The sequence below is a fragment of the Stigmatopora argus genome, chromosome 17, assembly GCF_051989625.1.
Source record: "Stigmatopora argus isolate UIUO_Sarg chromosome 17, RoL_Sarg_1.0, whole genome shotgun sequence".
NCBI lineage: Eukaryota > Metazoa > Chordata > Actinopteri > Syngnathiformes > Syngnathidae > Stigmatopora > Stigmatopora argus.
In genome coordinates, this window is record NC_135403.1 from 5,611,770 (window position 1) to 5,634,864 (window position 23,095).

The 23,095-nt window shown below is 39.6% G+C and overlaps 2 protein-coding genes across 2 annotated transcripts; one reads left to right on the forward strand and one right to left on the reverse strand.

Annotated features, from left to right (window-relative positions):
• Positions 1 to 1,008: 1,008 nt before the first annotated feature.
• On the reverse strand, positions 1,009 to 15,047 carry ppp1r16a (protein phosphatase 1, regulatory subunit 16A). The gene is made up of 11 exons (XM_077624815.1): positions 14,899 to 15,047; positions 8,561 to 9,396; positions 7,467 to 7,537; positions 5,614 to 5,759; positions 5,397 to 5,500; positions 5,165 to 5,289; positions 4,958 to 5,083; positions 3,341 to 3,416; positions 3,145 to 3,274; positions 2,907 to 3,060; positions 1,009 to 2,134 (listed from the first exon to the last, which is right to left on the reverse strand). The coding sequence occupies exons 2-11, from the start codon at positions 8,802 to 8,804 to the stop codon at positions 1,619 to 1,621; spliced, it is 1,692 nt and encodes a 563-aa protein (XP_077480941.1). The 5' UTR covers positions 8,805 to 9,396; positions 14,899 to 15,047; the 3' UTR covers positions 1,009 to 1,618.
• A 4,232-nt stretch (positions 15,048 to 19,279) lies between these two features.
• foxh1 (forkhead box H1) lies at positions 19,280 to 23,068 on the forward strand. The gene is made up of 3 exons (XM_077624489.1): positions 19,280 to 19,761; positions 20,453 to 20,557; positions 21,635 to 23,068. The coding sequence occupies exons 1-3, from the start codon at positions 19,369 to 19,371 to the stop codon at positions 22,604 to 22,606; spliced, it is 1,470 nt and encodes a 489-aa protein (XP_077480615.1). The 5' UTR covers positions 19,280 to 19,368; the 3' UTR covers positions 22,607 to 23,068.
• The last annotated feature ends 27 nt before the right edge of the window (positions 23,069 to 23,095 follow it).

Sequence of the window (23,095 nt, forward strand, 5' to 3'; positions counted from 1 at the left end):
TGTTTTTTTTTAGAATAGAACCACGCCAATTTAATGTTTTTTATGCTAATTTACATAAAGAAGTGGTTTTCATAATTTGGCACAATTACTACTAGTGTTATGCAGGTGCATTCTATTGGCATGCAAAACAACACTTGACTAAATATTTGAAAGATACTACTGTCCATTCAAATTCAAGTACAATTTAGTTATATTTAACTTTAAAGCACAAGGAATTTGGAATTTTATCTGGTTTTATTTCAAACATTAACATGCAATGATTTCAAGTCATTATAATTTTCATATTTGTAAGCTCAATTGTTTAGACGACCAGTTCATCCAATTTTAATCTTGGTACATTGGAGAGCTCAGTAATTTTTGAGGGGTGATTCATACAAGGCATTCTTTGTAGAGACTTTTCGTTAATAATTCATTCATTTTTCATACCACTTATCCTTACAAGGGTCACAAGGGGTGCTGGAGCATATCCCAGCTGACTTCGCGCCAGAGGCAGGGGACACCCTGAATCAGCGGCCAGCCAATTAGAGGGCACAAGGAGACAAACAACCATTCACGTTCACACTCATACGTACCTGGGGGTAATTTTGTGTCTAAGGGGGGAAAATTTAGTGTGGGGGGAAATCAGAGTACCTGGAGAAAACCCACGCAAGTCTGGGGAGAAGATTCAGACTGACCTGGGATTGAATCCTCGATCTCAGAACTGTGAGAACGACTCAGTAACCACCTGTCCACCGGGCAGCCTGAAACTAATTACTAGGTCAAAATCTGTATGACCTCAACAGTGTGAACTTGAAAAGTTGCAAACAGATAGAGCACTTGTTTGATTGACACGGTTGCTCATTTGAAAAAAGTCACAGGAGTGAATACAGTAACTGTATTCTTTAGCGAGTCTTGTGATTAAGTTGGCAACATTGAAAACACAAGATGTTGCTCGTAGTCGTCGTTATTGCCACGTGGCAAAATAAAAGCAGCATGTTTTCTTCGGACATCTCAAAGACCACAAACGGCTAACCAAGGATAGGCACGTTTTATTTCATTTGGAGCTGTATGATTGTTTGCCTTTCCCAGCTAATGTTATGTTTTATAAATGTTTATAGAATTACATATGTTATTGTGAAACTATCAATGAATATACAAATGGCTGAGTAAATTAAGTATGTCTGTAATTGTAAATTAACTCAGATTTTAGCAAAGACCATTTACAAATTTCAGCATTAAATACAGACTGATTCAAACATTTAAAAATAAATCATGCAGGTAACAGTCTTTATTTACAGTGTTGTATGAATTGTGATTCTGTACAGTACAACAAAACTATCACGATTGAGTCAGCTTCCAAGCATAAAACGCTCAGTGACATTAGCAACGTGAAAACTTGAGAACTGAGCACGTACCGTCATGTGCGCAATTTAAAGCTCACCTTTCCAATAAAAATAATTCACAAATTACTTCGTCATTCAGCTTCATGTTGACATCAACCCAAGGCTGTTGTGAAAATCAAAATGAGTGAAGAGATTGAAAAAATTGGACCTTGAATGGGAGGAAAGTTTTTGAGGATAACGCTGGTTATACTATGAAGAATGTTCCATAATGTCTTTACCGGCAGTATTAAATCTACCTACATCAGTCCGCAGCAAGGCTCCTTGGTAGACTGGTCCTCCTCGGGAGCTCGTAGTTTCAATAGTGGAGGATCTCCACTAGCTGGGGTGAAGAACACCTGGCTAGGCAATGCAGCTTGCTCTGAAACCCCCGATGGGGGAGTCTGCTGCGCCAGTGGACTGGTAGTTATCTCAGAGGGAACGGAAGGGGTCTCCTCTTCGATGGGTGGAGTCAAAGGTGGCGGAGGTGCAGGGTACTTATTGAGCTTTGCTGCAGCCCGCTGCCGTTTCAGGTCGGCCAAAGTGTGATGACATTTTTCCCGACTCATATTGTCCGAGCGTTCTTTCTCCGTGGGCCCTGATACTGGGTTGAGATGGTAGATGGCGCTGCGTTCCATCCGACCTCCCTCGCTCCAGTTCTCTCCAGGGACAGAGGAGGCCAGAGAAACGTCAGTTCCTCCATTGCCTAGGCTTGAGACGGTATTAGTGATGGTTGCATTTGGTTCATTGGCTTGTGACGAGGTCCCGACTCCAGTCTGAACAGTGTGAAATAAGTAGAGACATCACAACGCTGCTTTTGGTGTAATGCAAGAGAGTCCAAACTATTCCAGAAAGGGCTGCAGTGTGTGCTGTTTTTTTGTTGTTGCAGCTCTTCCATCAAGTATGGTTACCCAATGAAGTTCCTTCTGACTTTTACAACACCCAATTGGTTAAAATTCATCCTCTTCATCGTTTGGAATGAAAACCTGCACCCACTACACATATGGTCTTATGTGCGTGTTTGTGTAATGCCATTTAAATCCTCAAATTACCATTTTTTCAAGTGTATTGTTCACATACTCAAATAGTGGCTTACAAACATCCAACTTTTTTTCTGAGCATTTACGTTTACGGCACTAAGGTATATTTAAACTCGTTGCCCAAGAGAGATGGCAATAGTAGACTTCTAATTCATTTTACTGGGAGGATTGACAGTGAAGGCTCACATTAAGTTTCAATACCATTGACAGAGCTTGACATCCAATCGATTAATTTTTTCAAGTAATTTGATTGCTGCCAGCCCCTTTCAGTCAAAATGAATTGGACGTCTACTGCCCTCAAAGGCTGCCAACGATTTAACGTTCGCCCTCGTGGTGGTATTTTGAGAGCCAAGTATTATTTTGAAAGGGTCCTTGCTGTAAAACGTTTTAGAACCCCTGCCATACGACAAATGCTGTACTCAGGAACCCCAAATTTGTGAAGACGTGCAAAACACTCAAACAGGGACAACCGCCAAATTTCGATTTTTCATACAAATGATATGCTCACGTGTTGATGAAGCTCATTGTCGGTGAGACGGTCCTCGTCATCATCTTGTGGTTCGGGCTGACGGCCCCTCTCTTGCCACACCATGGCCTCTTTGTGATGCTCTCGCCTGTACAAGCTGGAGCGCTCGTTCACACTGACACGACGCACCACTTTCCTGCGTGAACGAGCGAAACAGAAGCACTCAATTTTTTGATTCCCTTTTTTTTACCTCATTGCACGACTACAAAACCACACCCACCCTCTGCTGCCGGTACTAGATGCTCGTTTTTGCAAGGTGCCCTTTTGACGGTCCTGGCTTTTCATGATGGCGTCGTGCTTGTGCTTGAGGTCCATTAGTTTGGCTCTGACCTCTTCGTCCATGCACACATCTTAAAAAAAACCCAGATATTTCTTCATTAAAAACAAAAAATGAAACCAAAAATATATCATCATACCAAGGGGTGTCTCTTCTAGGACAGACTTTGCATCTAGGCTGGCTTCATGGCCCACCAACAGCTCCACCATCTGGATCTATGGTGCAAGCACAAACACAATTATGTCCTCCCAAAGATGGTTCTGAAAACGTCTTTGATACTCATCTCAGTTTCCTGTAAAAAGTCAGTATACTCGCTATGGCAACCGACGATGCGAGTCTAGTGCGATGTGATGTCGCCTTTTTGACCAAATAGACCCCCGCGATGTCGCACGATGAACTGTCGCCTCGCAAAGTGTTAGGGTTAAAAGGCCCGGTTGATCTTGATGAGTAATCACCCTTGACTTCTGCTGCCAAAAACCTGCCTAAACATCCACTAAGCAAAAGGCCAAAGAAAGAAAGAAAAATAGGCGTACAAGAATAATACTAATATTATGAAAGTCGGAATATTATGAGAATGAAGTCACACATTGTAATATTACAAGATAAAAGTATAAAATAGGAGGACAAAGTCGTATGTTGGAATATTATGCTATTAAAGTCATAATTATATATCACGAGAAAGAAAATGATAATATTGTGAGATTAAAGTCATTTTATTTCTTGTTTTTACGTTACGTGAAGATTAATCTTTTGGCGACGTAAGGTCTGAACAAGAAACTGCTTTTGGCGATTTGTGTGGCATGATTTTTCGCACGATGGTTTAACTTTGGTCTAAAGGCAGCATCATTTCTAACAGTGCAGTACAGTGGTAGGTCAACATACGAGCAGTTTGACATAAGAGTAAAAATTCTGGCAAATATTTACCTTGAGATACGAGACAAATTTTGATATACGAGCAGACAGCGGAAGCGAGAGGCTACTCATAAGAATATCATGGGTACTGTCTCTCTCCCCGCAACACCCTCGTGTAATGTCTCTCTGGTCGCAACTCCCTCGTGTAATGTCTCTACAAGCACTGGACGGAGAGTTGCATTTATTCAGTGGTTTTTTCCCCATCGCTAATAAGAGAGGAGTACTACTTCCCAGGCAAGTTGGCAAGTGGTCGTGCGTAATCCTATTGTGAGGACATTTGTGTGGATCATTTTCGGAATATTTTGAAGGGAATACAAAAGCAAACAACCCTCGATAGGTTGCATCTGAAAGTCAGGGTGGAGGCGGTGCAAATACAGCCAACCCGGGAGAAAAAAGGTATCAAAATTTAAAACAGAATTAGAATTAAGTTAAGTGTAAGGTTAGATTAAATTTATTTTTGAGCGTGTCTGCATTGTAATCCAAGTTCATTTAAACTTGTTTATGTTATGTTACGAGCGCGTTGCCGTTCAAAATGACTCCCCCCTCTGTCCCTCTCTCCCCTCCGCGAAATCCATCTAATTTTAGTACTATTAAACACATTTGAGTACTGTTAAACCACTAGTTATTTGTTACTTTGTTAATAGATGGCGAATTAGAACAAATAAAAATGTTTTTCCAATCCAATATCCTGTTTTTGGTGTTTTTTCAGAGGGTTGGAACAAACTAATTTCTTTTTAGTTCATTTCTATGGGAAACGTTCATTTGAGTTACGAGTAAATCGACATACGAGCTCAGTCCCGGAACGAATTCAGCTCGTATCTCGAGGTACCACTGTAGTACTAACTTGTCCCCAGCAGGAAGCAGCATGCAATGGTGTCCAGCCATCACAGTCCTTTAACTCCACCTGAGCCTTGTGCTCCAGCAGCAGCTCCGCCACAGACAGGTACCCGTTGGCAGATGCAATATGCAGCTGGAAAATATGTTCCAAAAATGATACAATGGAAAGTACTGACAAAAGAACTACACTTTGGATTTGGGAGGAAAAACTCACCAGTGTTGTTCCATTATCATCCTGACTGTTTAAATCCGTTCCATTCTGAATTAATGCTTTGATGTCAGCAAGCATTGCCCCCTCTTTAGCTCCTCTCCGTTCATCGATTTGAACCTGTGTTATCCCTGTAATAATAGACTTCCAGCTCAAATATACTTTGGATTTCAGTAGAACTCGAAAATAAATGTAGCTTTAACCATTTATAACATGTTATTTGATCCATCTCTCTAACCCTGTTCAGCCATGATCATCTCCAGGAGTTCGAGAGTGCCCTCATCCTCGCAGAGGTCATAAGGCATGTTTCCATCTGCATTGACGGCAATCAGGTCGGCTCCACTGTAGAAATAATTCACACACAAAAAGAAAAGGAGGATTGGTATGCAAGAAATACATTGGCGCTGCTTCGGTTTGAGAGCTGTCTCACAGCAAATGCTGTTAGGCAAACTTACGCTTGAATAAGGAGCTGCACCAGCCCAATGTGTCCACAAGTGGCAGCAGCATGCAGCGGTGTCCACAGCTCACTGTCACAGGCATTGACGCAGGCCCCTGCGTCCAGTAGGCACTGCACTACACCCACAAAGTCATCGATGCAGCACTGGCCAGACAGGAAAGGTGGACATTTGCATTGTAAGTATATAGCACATGATGCAAATGGGAAGTATGTCCATGCAAATCAACAAATAAGTAGAACAATGATGGTGTAAATATCCCAATACATTTGTACCTTTACTTACGAATTTCTCTAAAATACAAAAGAAATTCAAGTTACAAAAAGTACAACGCAAAAAAACAACAACAAAAAGGAAACATTCCCTGAAACGCAAATCAATGGCTGGCCTCCCCTTGCCTAGGAGTGAGCTGCATCCCAATCCAGTAATACCTCACCATACGAGTGACCCTCCGCAAAATCTGTCTAATTTTAGTACTATTAAAAGCATTTTACTACTATTAAACCACTAATTATTTGTTACTTTGCTAATAGATGGCGAATTAGAACAAATAAAAATATTTTTCCAATCCAATATCCTGTTTTTGGTGTTTTTTCAGAGGGTTGGAACAAATTAATTTGTTTTTAGTTCAATTCTATGGGAAACGTTCGTTTGAGTTACGAGTAAGTTCCGGAACGCATTAAGCTCGTATCTCGAGGTCCCACTGTACTACGTGTTGCTTTTGGTGTGCCTTCGACCAGTGTTCGTCGAGTGGTTGAGTGTGCTGAAACCAACTTTATTTTTCATTTTGGGTCCTAATAAAGTTAAGTTTGTTAAATGTATAATTTTAATTTAAGGTGTGTTTACATGCGTGTTTGTATGTTTTGTCAGTTGCCAAACGTTTGCCTCCTCACTCTCCGTTCCAAAGCAAAAGAAAATGTTTTTGCATGTGTTTGTTATTCATTATAATGCCTAATAAAAATTATATTTTTGATACCTAAATGAAAACTTTATTTAACTATATATGTAAAATGCATCTCTAACTTATGAAAGATCCAAATTAGGAAACCACTTGTGGAATGAATTAATTTTGCAAATAGACATGCCACTGAATTTCAAAGAAGGAAAATTGTCAAAAAGATATAGCAGAATGACAAATAGTGCTTTTTCTTCTCCCCACAGAGGAGTCCATCAGATAAAAGTGCATTTTTATGACCTCGTCTTCCGGATTACAGGAAAAGAATGTTGACTCAAAAGTAACACTGAGAAGGAGACCTCGTATTTGGATGATAAAGACAAATCAGGGCTTAGACAAAACAATGAAGATTGCTAGACACTACTCAAGCGCAAATGTAAAGCATTTTCAAGGGCACATGAAAATTGTCGCATCTGATTCAACTTGTTTATCAACTGTCGGTGAAATCAGCTCAAAATCGAAGGATGCCTTACTAGCCTTCAAATGCAGGCTTTGCAAGTGGCTGAACCTAATTTGGAACGCAACAAGAGTCTATGCATGACTCTATGACTAGTAAAACTGTTTTTAATGGCCATCACATTTAGTGACGCTTGCTAACTTCACCTGAGGTCAAAGAGTTTAGTGTCCAATGCAACACAATCTAACTGGCAATGAAGACATTAAAAACTGGCAACTGTGGGAAAAGTTTAACTTGCTTTGTTGGCGGTAATTGCATCTGGGTGTTTTCTTTTTATGTGTTAGTTGTATCATTTTACTGCTTCGGAACACTAGCAATACTTCCATTGCATTGTTCTTTTCACTCTGTTTTAGCTTGAAACAGTTGCAAAGTCCAGACATTCTATTTTTAGGCATTCTATCCGACTAACTTACATTGCAACATTGCGTGCATTGTGTTTACCTGATGGAGAGCCGTCAGTCCGTCTTCATTGACCAGGTCAGGGCTCACGCCATTGTTAAGCAACTCCCTCACTAAAAGATAAACATGAATAGAGCGATAAATTTGACCTTTATGACATTGTAAGTCTACATTACATTCTGCAAGTATATGAGATACAGAAAACATTTGAATTGAGTTCTTGGTACTGAGGGTGTTTCAAACCGTTATTAGTTTTAGTTGGCAATCACATTTTGAAAGTAAATTTTAAAAGATGTTTTTCTTTAGTAAATATTCATATTATTTGAAAACCTAATTTGATGCTTCAATTTGATGATATTAAAATAGAAAAACTGCGGGAAAAGAAAATTTGGGATGTGAGAGGATAGTTTCTTATGACACTTAAGAGGCTTGTAAATGTGCAAGATAACAATGAACTTAAAAGCTTTACCTCTATTCTTAGCTTTGATCCTATTTCTGACAAACAACACTAAACACAAAAGTGACCTGATAATTAAAGTTAGTCAATTGTGCATAAATGTGTTGTTTAATATCTACTTTTTACCAATGTTAGGTTATTAACAGATACCTAGAGAGAAATGATTGATGATAATGATGACAATGAATGATATTTTTTTTCCAAAATGGCACCCTGTTCAAGCGGCAACCAGTGGCAGTATCTCCCTAAATCCTCACTCGCATTTTACAGCTTTTTTAACCTTTTGTTTTCACATTTTATTGTTTTTTAATACTTTATTTTATATTTTATACTCCATACTTAAATGTTTTTTGTGTCTGTATTCTCACCCTCTTGAATACGGGATGAATAAAGTTATCTAATCTAATCTAATGGGCATGTACTTTGAGAGAAAGTTCAAAAATCTTATGTAAAACTTGTTTATTTGAAAGTTAAGCCCAATCTTTTTTGTTTTCAAATTTATCAACTCTTATTAAATGCAAATAAAACTAAAACTAGCCCCAAACCCTTTTGTATTTTTGTTGATTAAAACCATTACAAATAGAGATGGGTAGACTTGACTATGACTGATTAAGCATTTTCATCTAAAAACTAGAAGGGCTGCAGAAAAGATCGAAATCGAAGGCATGCACCTACTGACCCTCATCCAGGTCATTGCGCGAAGTTGCATCAAGAAGGGTGATGGCACTGGAGAAGTTGACTTTTCTTGTACGTTTCTTCTTATCTGCTTTAGCCTTCGAACTTCGCGCTGATTCCTTTTCCTCATGGCTCCACACCTTTAACTGTTGAGCACGCCGCCTCTGCGCATGTTTGAGGCGTTCAGTGGCATTCAGTCGCCCAATGGTGGCCATCTCAGCCAGCAACTCACCGTGGTCGGCCGCCATATTGCCACAACACAGTCACTCAATCTTTCTGCTTTCCTTAGTTCAAGATGTGTGCAAAAGCAGGTCTTTTAGACCATTGCATAGGTGCGAGAATTTCTCCAAAAAAAGCACAAAAAACCTAAACTAAGAGTCTGAAACTGCGTCCTACATCCAATGATTTAATCTTACGTAGCTGAATCAGATGGCTGATACATCCGTGTTTGCAGAAAGTAGCAACATATAAAATGACTGCAGTGTCTATTTCCCATCTTTCAGATTGGAACTTTGCTCATAGCGGAAGAAAACCAAAAATGCATCCAAACCAAAAACTGTCAAGCTGAGGATTCCAAAAAAATGTCAGTCCTTTTCTCCATGTCATTGGTGGGACAGTTGACAAATAATCCACGGTTGATTTACATTGTCCCATTTGAGTTTTTAATCCATGTCGGTGGTGTCAGTTGATTGACAGTGTGACTGACTTTTGTCAGTTTCTATAGCTGGTATTCAAACGTTCACCATGTCTACTGCAGTTGCTTTGGTGGTGCCAGTTGATTACGCTAAAGACATCACAGTTGGATAGTTTTTGGGCTGGTCCCGATCAAAGGTCTTCTGGCTGCAACGGAAGGCAGAAACAATAAACTTAATTGGCTTGTTACAGTACAATGTATGAGCGTTCTATTATCTTTAACTCTTGAGGTCCCTTCAAGCTTTCTCCTCTCCCGCATCCCTCCCGAAAGAAACCCGAGATGGTGGGACACGTCATTAATGATTGACACACCTTGCGGGCCAACATACATTTTCTAAGTGTCAGGCATACACAAGGTAAGACTTGAGGATGTGTGAACAGATACGAGGTGGACTGAACCTGGTCTTGGACTTAAAACAGAACAAAATTTTAGTATGGCACTTTTTTAGCAAGTTCTCATTAGCATGAAATACATGGCAACGTCTGTCTGCCCTAAACACACACTTGGCTGTTTCCCAGCTACTTATATATTATTTAAAATGAGGCCTGTGAGCGCTGAGAGGGAGGTCAACTCGAAAAGGACAGTGAGATACTGATGGCTAGGATGGCTTACCCACCAGGCCCACCACTGGATGAAAACAGTGGCATTGGTATTACACAAATGTTTGTGTCATGTACACTTTTGTGACATTCTATTTCAAGGGTGGCCACTGGCTACCCTCGCACCCTTTGTATCCACAATGTAAGGATTTCCTCAGTTTGAGCCAACAGCTTAACATACCACCCCTTGACTCACGGCCTACGGTAAGAACAAAGACTTCTTGGTTGAATGTTGTTTCCATTTATAAAATGGTGCTTTTCTGACAGGTAAATGACACAGTTTTCACAGTTCATATATGTAGTAAACAGGAAGAGTAGTCATTTTGAGAGGAAAACTACGCAGTTGGTCAGTGGAAAAACTGCGTGTTTGTCATTACAAAGATTTAAAGGATGAAAGGATTGGAGAAACAAGAAAAATCCCCAAAGGAACGTTAACTGATGAATTAGTTATGTAATTCAAGCCACAAATTTTATGTTAATTTGATTGGTGGCATAAGAAATACATAACATAATGTAAGCACTAGAATGTGTTTTTATGAATTACATTATTGACAAAACCAAAACAGAAATCCCTTCTAATGTTTCAATTTTTTTTTTAATTCATAAACCAAACAATTAAAAGCCCTTAATACATTGTGTTGTTTGTCTATTTAAAGCTAAAATATGATCCGGTAAACCACCAAGTTAAAGTCAGCAAAGAAACCGAATAACCTCACTGATAAGAGACTAATTACACGACCATAAACAGCAAACGGCATTCTGTCAGCCTTCTATTTGATACCGTTTAAACTCACTGGCTGATCATACCTGATGATTTGCGGGCACATTAGACGACTTATCAGTGTTGGTGTTTGATGGGTCACTGCTTGGCTTCAATAGGTGTCTAGTATTTAGGCTTGTTCATTATATTCAGAGATGTTGCAGAGTATAGATCCCATAGTCTGGCCAACATTAGCAAAACAGAAGCACAAGCCACTTAGATATTTTTCTATCTAATCAGCACAGTGGCCATCACGAACAGTCTTTTAAAATCTATGATTCAGTTCGTAACAAAGGTTGTTCGACAAAAAAAAGATCAATAACTCAACTAATACTCTTAAGCGGCAGGGTTCAGGCACCCTTAGGTTTCATTCAAATCCATAAATGTGTTTGAAATAAATCTGTAAGCCCTGCTCTTAGACAAATAATTATTTTGTCTTGAAAACATAAAATAAAACTAAGGCATGAAATATGCAACTATTTTTGCAAACATGTAAAATAATCATTTTAAAAATTAGTATTTGTGTTCCAATGTAGTTAAAATGTGAAAAAGGATGCTTTGCTAATGACCTTGCAATGCACTTTGATACCCTATCATTTGGCACTGAAATGTGATTCCTCAAATAAAGCCCGACTGTCATGCAAGACGTTACTTTGCCAAATTAGATAGATCAGACTTATGGAAAATATTTGCTCTATCACAAACATTCAACAGCTGTTTTAAATAATGTAATTTCCAGACTTTAAAATGAGCAATATGCCAGATTGGCAATTCAAGTGTTTATCAAATGCCTCCAATATTTCAATAGATATTAAACAACACAATTCTTTTATTTTACCCGACTCCCTATAAACTTGATGAAGGAGATTTGGAGAGGGCTGGCTTTTGTAAAAGAAGGTAGATTATATCCCCTGAGAAGGGGGATAAAAAATTACCTTCTTTGGGTTCTGGTAGAACTGGCTCTCGGGCGCCATCTGGCGGACAGATACAGGTTTTACGTCTCCCATTATAACGGCTGCGGAGGGGACTTTTCACCGGCAAGGGGCAGTTTTTCACCAGGATTTGGTCATAAAAGCGAAGACCTCATGTGTAGTGCGCACCCAAACTTTGCTTCAGTTTTTTTGGTACTAAACTTTGCGCATTATTCTTGAATAAATAAGGTAGTTTGTAGGAAATGGAGTACCAAACACAAAGGCATTTATTTTTGTTTTTTACCTCTTAACTATTTGAATAAATGGATCTTTGTGAGTCTTTAATCTTTCTCTTAGAGTACCTTTTTGCAAAATTCAAATCCTCTTAATGAATGTGAAAAAATTTCAGTGGTACTTAAAGCCTTCATATGCACAAAAAAGGATTTTACTGTTGGGCAAAATTATCCGGGCCTACTGACTTTCTTTACTGGAATGATAGAATGGGAAGTCATAAAACACTGATAATGTACCAACTATGTAGAACCCACACACACACAAATATTCAGTGCCTGCTCAAAAATTCCTGGGTCAAACTGACATTTGTAGACTTTTTCCAGTCCGTGGCTTTAACAGGAAAAGTAGTCTGGCACTGCACTGGAACATACACTTTCATTCAACAAGGGTAATGAATAGGGCACTATGAACACACTAACACGCTGCTGAAGCTTTCATCAAGAGGGCGGGAGTTAAACTCCTAGGAATATAGCCCTGCTCAAATCCCAGGTTGGCTCAGGCCTTAAACTTGGCAACTTTCGAGAAAAGGAAGGTGATTGTTTGATTAGGATTAGGAAATGGAGTAGCACAATCATTGCGTACCACCCCAGCTCAACAATTGAACAAAATAAAGCTGAGTTCCGGGTAGATCATTCTTGAATTATCTTCTGGTGGACACTTAGTGAGCTAATCTGTTCACAAAAATAGGAATAAAGAAAAATCACAGCAGTTTTGTTTGACTCGGCAGCAAATTGCTATCATTACTCCTGAAAATATAGTTACATTAAGAAACAAAATTGTGTGAGAAAGAGGAAGAAGGATGTAAAAGGGTTATTGTACCCATTTCCTCCAAGTTTCAAGTAAATCAATTAACAGCACAAGGGAAAAAAAAATCAAAAACCAAAAAATCTGATAAACAGCTTCTACTTAAATGACTTGCATAAAAAGAATAAAGATAAGCACAGTTCTAAAGTGAGAATCAATGCATCCGCAACAATATTTTCAAAATAAAATAATGGATAAGGAAATGCATTTACCTTTTGGGGGATTTCCTAACTTGCATCTTTTTCGTATCTCGAGGCACTCATTTGCTTATAAAAACCTTTTGTACCCTGAAAATTTTGTATTTAGAAGCATTCGTAAGTAGAGGTATGACTGTACTGTTGACAGAAAAGATGCTAACAGAAATGGCAACAAGGCTAACAAGTGCCAGTTTTATGATTGACAGTCAGGACGGCACAAAGAAGCCTACAGAATCTTAGTGCTAACAGAGCAAGGCACCTTTTAAGGCAAGTGTGTCAAACTCGGGTTGGTTCGCGGGCCGCATTAATGTCAACGCCATTTCATGTGGGCCGGACCATTTTAGATCTAATATTTAGATTATTATGTTTTTTAAATTGGATTAAAAGAACGGGATCAAAAGCCCTAAAAGTCTGTTTTTATAGATCTAAAACTATGTTTATTTGAGCTTTTTTTTTCTTAGTCATGGAAAATGTCTTATTTTTTATTTCAAATAGAAACAGAAAATATTTGTATATTTATTTTTAGATTTTACAAAATGCTTTTTGAACTAAAAACACAAAAGAAAACAAATGGATTAAAAAAATTGCAATGATTGTTTTTAAAAAGGGGAAAATCCGGAAATATAATGTACATCTATAATCATTTGAATTTAATCCTAAAACAGAAAGTTGGCATTCATGATTTACTTTCTCGGGCCGCACAAAATGAGGCGGCGGGCCAGATTTGGCCCCCGGGCCGGCTCTTTGACACCTGTGTTTTAAGGGCTTATTGAATGTACTCATTATTTCTTTTTTTACTCATTCAAGTTTGTCAGGCTTGGTTTGCATTCTTTTCAAAAATCTTGCTCTGCAGGAATTCCACAAACAATGTGTTAATTATGTACAATGTAACACATTGAAGAATAGAGTAGACAAAGCTAGGGGAAAAAACACTGTACAGGAAAAGGACCAATGTACAAAAAACTCCCGTTGGAACAGTATTAATCTTAAACCTTCAATAAAAATGAGTCATTAAAACTGAAATTCACTTCAATCCACATGCTTTTATCATCAAATCTGCGTAGATCAAGGTCCAGAATGTAACCTGACCTTTACACTCTTTCTTTCAAGGCCTGTCACCATAAACAGCGTCTAGTTGTTATGAGAACTCTGGAAGCTAATCTTTACAAATGTGTAAAATAGGCAAATTTGGACTGAATAGCATGTGGACTTTATGTATATCTATCTAGATAAGAATAAGTAGGTGGTGTACATACTGTATGATTGTGAGCTTGCAGAGCCTGTTTGACAAGAATGCAAACATTTATGAGGTTTAACCCAAAAAAAGCAATTTTTTAGAGTGACACACCAATTCAAACACAACTACAGGAAGCTTTTTATTAACCCAGATAAACATATTAGTATCTCTGATCAAGCTCAGAAAAGAATGTTGTTCTTTAAATATTTAAAAATGTTTGGCCAGTCTTTTCTGCAGCACTCATATCACAACAGTTGCCTTGACCTTTATTTAATTTAAAAAAAATGGAAGTATATTTAATAAATAAACACGTGATACGTGTCTTTAATTTTGACTCCTATTTTATTCACACACAGTGAATTAGTTTTTAATTTGATGATGTTAAGTATGTCAATACGGTTTTCCAATGAAAAGTTAAAGTACTCTCACGATGGAAGATCAATCGTAATGATTGCTTGACATTTGTAAAACAGTATTAAATGTATAAAGAGAGGAGAAATGGATACATGCGTCTGAAGTAAGCGAATAGCTAAGCTAGCCTCAACAGGTGACTCATCAGTCAGGTGAAGTTGGGCGTTTATTCAATTTACGCAAAACCAGCAAATGTAAGAACAATGCTTTCCCTTGGGCAACGTCAGAATAACGCTAAATTTGATTTAAAAGTATTTTTTGCCACGTTAGCATCCGCGAGACACAGGTTAGCTTCACGTTTCAGCAGCAAAGTCGTCCTCGCACAGGTAGCGGGGACGAAGTCGCACAAACGGTACAACCGTCGTTCAATACATGAATTCACTTTATAAAATTAGCCTACAAAGATGTGCCGGGGGAATCAACCTCGTAACTTACCTGTGTTGTTGGCCGTGTGTATGCTTAGATCTCCTGCGTGCAAGTGAATCAGCTGCAGCTTGGTGTTCTTACCACGGCCAGCCCCTCCAGGGAAATGCTTCACCATAACAACCGGACCTGGAAACTCTCCTCCTGTTGAGCGCCTCCGCTAGAGGGCGCCAAAGCTGCATATGTGACACTGGATCGTTTAGAATTATTATTTTTTCTTTTTCTGAACCGTTTATCCTCACAAGAGCCTATCCCAGCTAACTTCGGGAAACAGGCGGGGGACACCCTGGATTGGTGGCCAGCCAATCGCAGGGGGCAATACCTAGGGGCAATTTAGAGTGTTCATCCAGCCGACCATGCAACTTTTGGGCCTGTGGTAGGAAACCGGAGTACCCAGAGAAATCCCATGTAACATGCAAACTCCACACAGTGTGGACCCACCTGGGATCGAACCCTCGATCCCAGAACTGTAAGGCCACCTGTCCAATTTAGGAAAGCGTCACTGGCACTGCCCACCCCAAAATATTAAGTCACCCCATCTGACAACTCATTTTTAAAATTCTTACAGACGCCACTAACTACAGTACGTGCGGGAAAAAAAATACAACGTGTGTTACTTGAGTTGAGCATAATTCTGTTTGCGCGTCATCAACAATGTTCAAGATCTCATCTCATTTTCTGAACCGCTTTATCCTCACTAGGGTCGCGGGGGGTGCTGGAGCCTATCCTAGCTGACTTCGGGTCAGAGGCAGGGGACACCCTGTATTGGTGGCCAGCCAATCGCAGGGCACAAGGAGACAAACAAGCATTCACGCACACACTCATACTTAGGGGCAATTTAGTGTTCAATCAGCCTCCCATGCATATCTTTGGAATGTGGGAGGAAATTAGAGAACCAGGAGAAAACCCATGCAGGCCCGGGGAGAACATGCAAACTCCACACAGGTGGACCGACCTGGATTTGAACCCAGCACCCAAGAACTGTGAGGCTAGAATGTCTATTGGTGTCAAAGGCCGTTAATACAAACAGTGGAAAATCATGTAGTGATTAACAACAAAAAATATTTAAAAAAATGAAATACAATCAAAGAAAAAACAAGAAATTTGCATTTAAAAGTTCAACACTAAAGTAAAATTGAACATTAAAATGGGTGATCAAAAGTCACCATACTTACAACAAATTAAGGAAAGAAAAATGCCACCAAGGCCTTAAATTCATTTCTCATCTCGGGATGAGCAGGACGCAGGTTTCTCTGGACAGCTTTAAGGGGATTTGCTCAGATGCAATCAGCCAACAGTGTTATTCAATAAAAGACACTTCGTAGGGTTTGCCATTCTTCTCAGGCGTAGCTCACTAATCCAAGACAAACCCATTAGGTGACACTTCAGCACACAGCAAGACATAGATTGACATTTTATATTTAAATCGGTGAGCACTTCACCATGCATTCACATAAGTGATTAGTGTGTATTTTTTTGGTTTTCAATTTCGCACAAAATGTGCATAAAATTCACCATATGAGAATGAAGACCATTTTCTGGATTTCTAAGCAAAATTAGGCATGAGTTGATTACTAGGCCTATAACGCTGAATAAATTCTTGATACTGTGAGACCACTAGATGGAGACCCAAAGTAAATTGCAGCAGGTGAAGAAGCATTAGGAAGTCAAGTAATAATAATACAGTGGAAAAGGGACAGTGAAATTAACTTATGTTGTGGTAAGATCTACTGTTATTTATTGAATTTGAATTTAAAAAATATATATAGATACAAGTGAAAGGTAAATATTTCTGCCCCCAATCTGATGAGAATACTAAAATTGAGTAAATTTATAGAAAAAAAATTGAAAATCGGAATCATTAAGCAAGAATTGGCATTTATGCTCAATATTCAACTAGTGATGAAAATTGGTGCTATTTTTAGACACTTTGTAATAATAATTTGAAAAAACCTAGGCAAAATGTAAGTAAAAAATTATTGTGAAGAATTTAAAGTAGAGAGAATATAAGATTATTTTTACCAATTACTTTTAGTAATTTTGAACTCTAGCCCTTCCAATATCTTGGTGTCAAAATAAGCCTTATATCAAAGTAAATATTTTGTCAGTTTACATTTTAAATGGCTTTAATGTGGTTTGTACATTCAAAGTTCTGATTTACTGAGTAAAATGAAACAAATTTAGCATGACAAATGTATGAATAAAACATTTTTTCCATAAATGGCTACACATATGTTGCCTATATTGGCAATGTTTACTTTTTGAGGAGATTTAAGGTAAGGTAAATAAAGGTATCGGTACCCAGTAAGAAATATTTGAATGATCTTAAACACAACAAAACACACACAAAAACAAATAACTTGTGAAATTATCGTCAAAATCTACTGTTTGAGTGACAAAATATGGGACCAGAGTAGTAGTATGAAACCATACATGAAAAATGAATATAAAATTAGATGTTCATTGTCTTCCATTATTTCTGAAAAGACTGGTTTGTGTTCATTTGTACAACTAATATTCTAATGTTTTAAATGATAGTTTTGTTGATTGATAGCTGAATGTTTTTGGTTATTTTCCTTTCATCAAACAGATAGAATACAAGATTATCCTCGCCTGAGGTGTGAATGTCCTTCCTATCTGGGACACTTTGCAGCCCGTCAGCTCTACAAAAACCCACAAATGCTGTTGAATGCCCCCCGAATGTCCTCACATGCTAAACAGCTTCTCTTTTCGGAGTGGCTCGTCACTTTGCCAACGGGGTTTCTCCTAATCCAACTTGTTTTCACTGTCTTGCTGGGGGAAGCAAGAGTTGGCACATTAGCACTACCTTAATTGGAACAAAAGATGTGCATTCCCGAAACTCACTTTCTGGTGAGAATGACAATACTGAAAGTCAAACTTTGCAGTCATGCATTTCTTGCCTTTTAAGCATTAGTTTTGCATCTGCTGATTGAGCCTGTTAAAATAAATCTGCAATTTATTAAAAGGGTGCTATTTTTACAAATTTACCTGTGAATAGGCAAAATCAGGGTTTAAAAACAAATAATATTTTTGGATTAATTTAGTATATTCGGCTATGTATTTATTATTTGTATATTGCCTTTAAGAAATTGTTGATTGCATGAAGGCTTCTATAGAATTTCCAACCCAATACCCATCCTCTATTTCTAACCCTTTATAACAGGTGTGGCTCTATTATCACATCTTAAGTTAGCACTTTTCCACTATTAATTATTTTAAAAAAATTAAGTTCATAAAAATGTGAAAATCCACGCTGAAACTCGTAACTCGCCACTCTTGCTACTAGGACTCAGAACTGAAGAAAAAAATGTATAATAGGGGTGAGCCTACTTTGCGATTTTTCGATTATCTGGTCTACATTAACCGCAATATTCGAGGGATTACTGCATATTACAAACAAAGAGCCAACATTTTAAACTGTGAGTCAAAGAGCCACATTTTACGTCAGAAGCAGCATAAAAAAATCCAATCTACCAAATTATTTAGGAAATATAGTAAGTTATTTGTTTTTAATAGGCCCTTACGAATTTGAGTGTATTTTAAGACATAATAAAAATAAGAGAAACATGAAACGAGGCAAAGAGCCACAATATATACAAAATATGATAAGAAGCAAAGACCCGCATTTATTTTGCCTGGGAGCCGCATTCGGCTCGAGAGCCACAAGTTTGCCACCCCCTACTTTATTACAATCACCCACCCAAATACCCAAACCGTGCGTACGTCGTTCCTAAACGCACCACCTTTACACGCGAAAACAACACTAAATGTATTTTAATCATACGGATCAGTATATACAAAATATGATAAGAAGCAAAGACCCGCATTTATTTTGCCTGGGAGCCGCATTCGGCTCGAGAGCCACGTGTTTGCCACCCCCTACTTTATAACAATCATCCACCCAAACCGTGCGTAAATCGTTCCTAAACGCACCACCTTTACACGTGAAAACAACACTAAATGTATTTTTAATCATACGGATCAGTATATACAGTATATACAAAATATGATAAGAAGCAAAGACCCGCATTTATTTTGCCTGGGAGCCGCATTCGGCTCGAGAGCCACGTGTTTGCCACCCCCTACTTTATAACAATCATCCACCCAAACCGTGCGTAAATCGTTCCTAAACGCACCACCTTTACACGTGAAAACAACATTAAATGTATTTCTAATCATACAGATCATTGAGATTTGCTGTGGCATGGACGAGACCCTCTCCAACCCCCCGCGACGATCAGTCATCCTGCCCTGAGATAAGACGTCATTCCGTTCTCGATTACGCAGCGGGATTTACATGAAACTGTTAATTGTTTGCTCTTTAAATAGTCCGCCTGGAGCCAGCAGTCTGCTAAAAGTTAAGGACCAACCAAGCAAGCAAGCAAGCAACTCTGACCGCCCACCCCCAACCCCCTCTCGGACTATCTCTACCTCCCCGTCCTCGAACCCCGAACCATCAGCATGACAAAGCACTGGCCGGAGCACAACCTGATGGCACCACCCGCTCTCTCCCAGCTCGGGGTGCAGCACCTTGACCACTGGGACCCCCAGTCTCCGACTCGAATGATCACCCAGCATCGGCCATCGAGATTCGAGAAGCCCGCAATGGCGCACCCGCCGCAGGAGCCCCCCGGGGGAGCCTTCCTGGAGGACCCCGGAGCACCCGAGCCACCACACGGGAGCGCCCGCAACGCCGACCCGAAATCCGAAGCCGCTCCCCGGGGTGCGGGGAGCGGTGCAAGAGGGGGCAAGAAGAAAAACTATCAGCGTTACCCCAAACCACCTTACTCGTACCTTGCCATGATTGCCATGGTGATTCAGCGCTCTCCAGAGAAAAAGCTGACTTTATCCGAGGTAAACAAGAGTGTCAAAAACATGCATGTGTTAAGTTGCTGCGTGTTTTATGTGTGTTTGACTTTAGCAAGTAGATAAAAGTGGCACTTTCTTAAAAAAAGAAAATCCAATTGTCCCAAATGCTACTGTCAATATAGACAGAAAACAGCTAAATCTCTTCATCACTTGATTGACTGCCAATCAGGCCATTATTAGGATTGGCAGTGGCTCCTTAGCCGGTAACCGGTCAAATAGTCCCAGGGGCTATTTAGCCGGTAACCTATTATATTTAACATTGAGTGAATAGGGGATTTTCTAAACCATTCAACCAATCTTATTGAAATTTGATGTGTTATTGCCAATTGATAGATTTTAACATTAGGTGAATAGGGATTTAATGACCTTACCGGCTAAATAGCCATATGGGGCCATATAGGTTATTTGACCGGTTACCGGCTAAATAGCCCCTGGGACTATTTGACCAGTTACCGGCTAAGGAGCCACTGCCATTAGGATTACAGTGATAAATATCAATTGCAATTTCAACCAGTTGCTGATATGTATTTCAGAAGCTAGATAATATACAAAGAATGCTTCTCAACAGGTTCCCAATATGACATTTCCCTAAAAGTGCTCGTTAGTCATTGCCAAGTAAAATATGTCCCTGATATACCTCATTGAATTGACTGATGGTTTGTTGGTTTGGTTTCAGATTCTGAAGGAGATCAGCACCCTCTTTCCATTCTTCAAGGGGAATTACAAAGGCTGGAGGGATTCTGTTAGACACAACCTCTCTTCATATGACTGTTTTGTTAAGGTTTGTATGAATTGACAACAATATAAATCTCATTTTCTGAACCGCTTTATACTCACTAGGGTCGTGGGGGGTGCTGGAGCCTATCCCAGCTGACTTCGGGACAGAATTGGTGGCCAGCCAATCGCAGGGCACGAGGAGACGGACAACCATTCACAAAACATAGCTAGCGGCAATTTAGAGTGTTCAATCAGCGTACCATGCATGTCTTTGGAATGTGGGAGGAAACCGGAGTGCCCGGAGAAAAACCACACAGGCCCGGGAGAACATGCAAACTCAGGTGGACCAACCTGGATTTGAACCCAAGTCCCCCACATAGAAGTAAATATAAAACTAAATATGAACACTAGATGTGGAATTAAAAAATCATCATACTTAATTGTTTACATCTGTAAATGAAAAATGTGGTTAAATTTATGTCAGGAGTTAGAATAAATGGAGGGTAATTAAACTCAAGTTGACACCATGATAATAATGACATTCAAATTCCGCCTTTAAGAAGTGACCTTTTGATTGGAAGCATGACTATAATTGTGGTTATCGAATGACAAAACAACAGAGAAATTGACTTGTAATGCAATTGATGTTGATGATTAATGGTTCAGTGAGATAATTTAGGTACATAAAGGAGCAATAAATCATGTGTGAGATGCCATTTGCTAAAGACATAACATCAAGTTAAAACGTATGGGTTGAAAAAAATCTTGTTATTTCAACAAATGACTATATAAGCTTACTCAAAATTAACGTTTACAAAATGTACAGTTAATCAAAAAGATCAAGATGTTCTCAACATGTTCTTCAAATAGAATCTTGATGGTACTTGATTGAAATATATAATAAAATTTTGATAACCACGTGTTTAAATGATAAATTAATAAACTTTCCTGAAACAATTTTTTTATTAAAAATCTAAAAGTAGCCAACTTTTAGCGATTTTCAGACATTTTAACGTATTCAAACCCACAGCCATCCTTCTTTGATGGATTTTCTACTAAAAACCCAAACTAGTTTGAAGCCTTTATTTGCTGGGACTGTCATCTTTGAATATTCATTATCCATTCTTACTTCCACACACAGGTGTTAAAAGATCCTAGCAAGCCTCAGGGCAAAGGTAACTTCTGGGCCGTGGAGCTGAGCTGCGTTCCTATGGAGCTCTTAAAGAGACAGAACACGGCCGTGTCACGCCAGGATGAGACCATCTTTGCTCAGGATCTGGCCCCTTACATTATGCAGGGACACAAACCAGAATCTGAGCCAACTCCACCCGCTGACCCGACGAACACCCTACCTCCCATGTGTCAAAGGAATACCTCCCCACCCCAAGAGGACTTGTTCCGACCCAAGCTGGATTCATCATTTGCTATCGACTCTTTGCTGCACAGCCTTCACCCCAATAGTGGCTCGGGCGATGCGGACGTAGGCATGAGAGACTGTTGGGGTGAGCCCGAGCACCCCAAGTTATCGCCCCCCACGCGCCCCCGCTATGCCTCTTCTGCCCGCAGTGTTTCCGCTAGCTCAGCTAGCCCGGCCTCCACCTCTTCGTCTTCATCAGAGGAAGACTGGAATGGAATGTCCCTACACGGGAAGCGTCTCCCACCTGACGGACAAGCTGGAACAATCGGTTACGAGGAATATAAACCTCCGCTACATAAGTCAGCACGACGGGATGGTACCGCGGCTCCTTGGGAGCTGCCCACCTCTTATGCAAAATACGCGCCGCCCAATGCGGTCGCCCCGCCAAGCATGCGATTCAACGGCGGGCCTCTGATGCCACTACATGGCGGACTTCCTCTTTACAGCTATGGGAGCTCCCATGTGCCGCCTGGTCATTTTCTGAGCCCTACTTACTGGCCCATGCTTCCCAGCGGACGGGTTTCCGTTCAACCACCTCCCCTCATCATGGACTTGGACAACATGCTGCAGTCTGTGCCACCGAATAAAAGTGTGTTTGATGCACTAATGGCACCCAATCAAAACACACATTACCAACCACCCAGTCAGTACACATTGCAGAATGGATCGTCCCTAAACCGGTACCATCAGTATTGACTGCTTTGAGCTATTGACTCTTAAACTGTCACTTTATTGCACGCAAACCACAATGACATTTAATCCACTTAAGAACTACTCTCAAATGTGACCTCAAGTTCATTAAAACTACTCATCAATGAAGAAGCTACCTCAAATTGTACAACCGAGAATATCTACCTCAACCATACGGGGAAAAAATTGGCATATACCCCAGATATAGATTTATCACTTTACTGCCAGCCTTAGGTACTTGCACTGTTTTTATTGGTAAGAGTTTCTATTTTAGACACCTGAATGTGTTTTGTACGGTATTTTATCATTGTCTGAGAGAAACTGGGCAGTACAGTAATCCCTCGAATATTGCGGTAAACGTAGACCAGATAATCGAAAAATCGTGAAGTAGGGTCATCCCTATTATAGCTCTCATTTTTCTTTTTTTTCAGTCCTGAGTCCTAGTAGCAAGAGTGGCTTCCACTTACAAGTTTCTGCGTGGATTTTCACATTTTC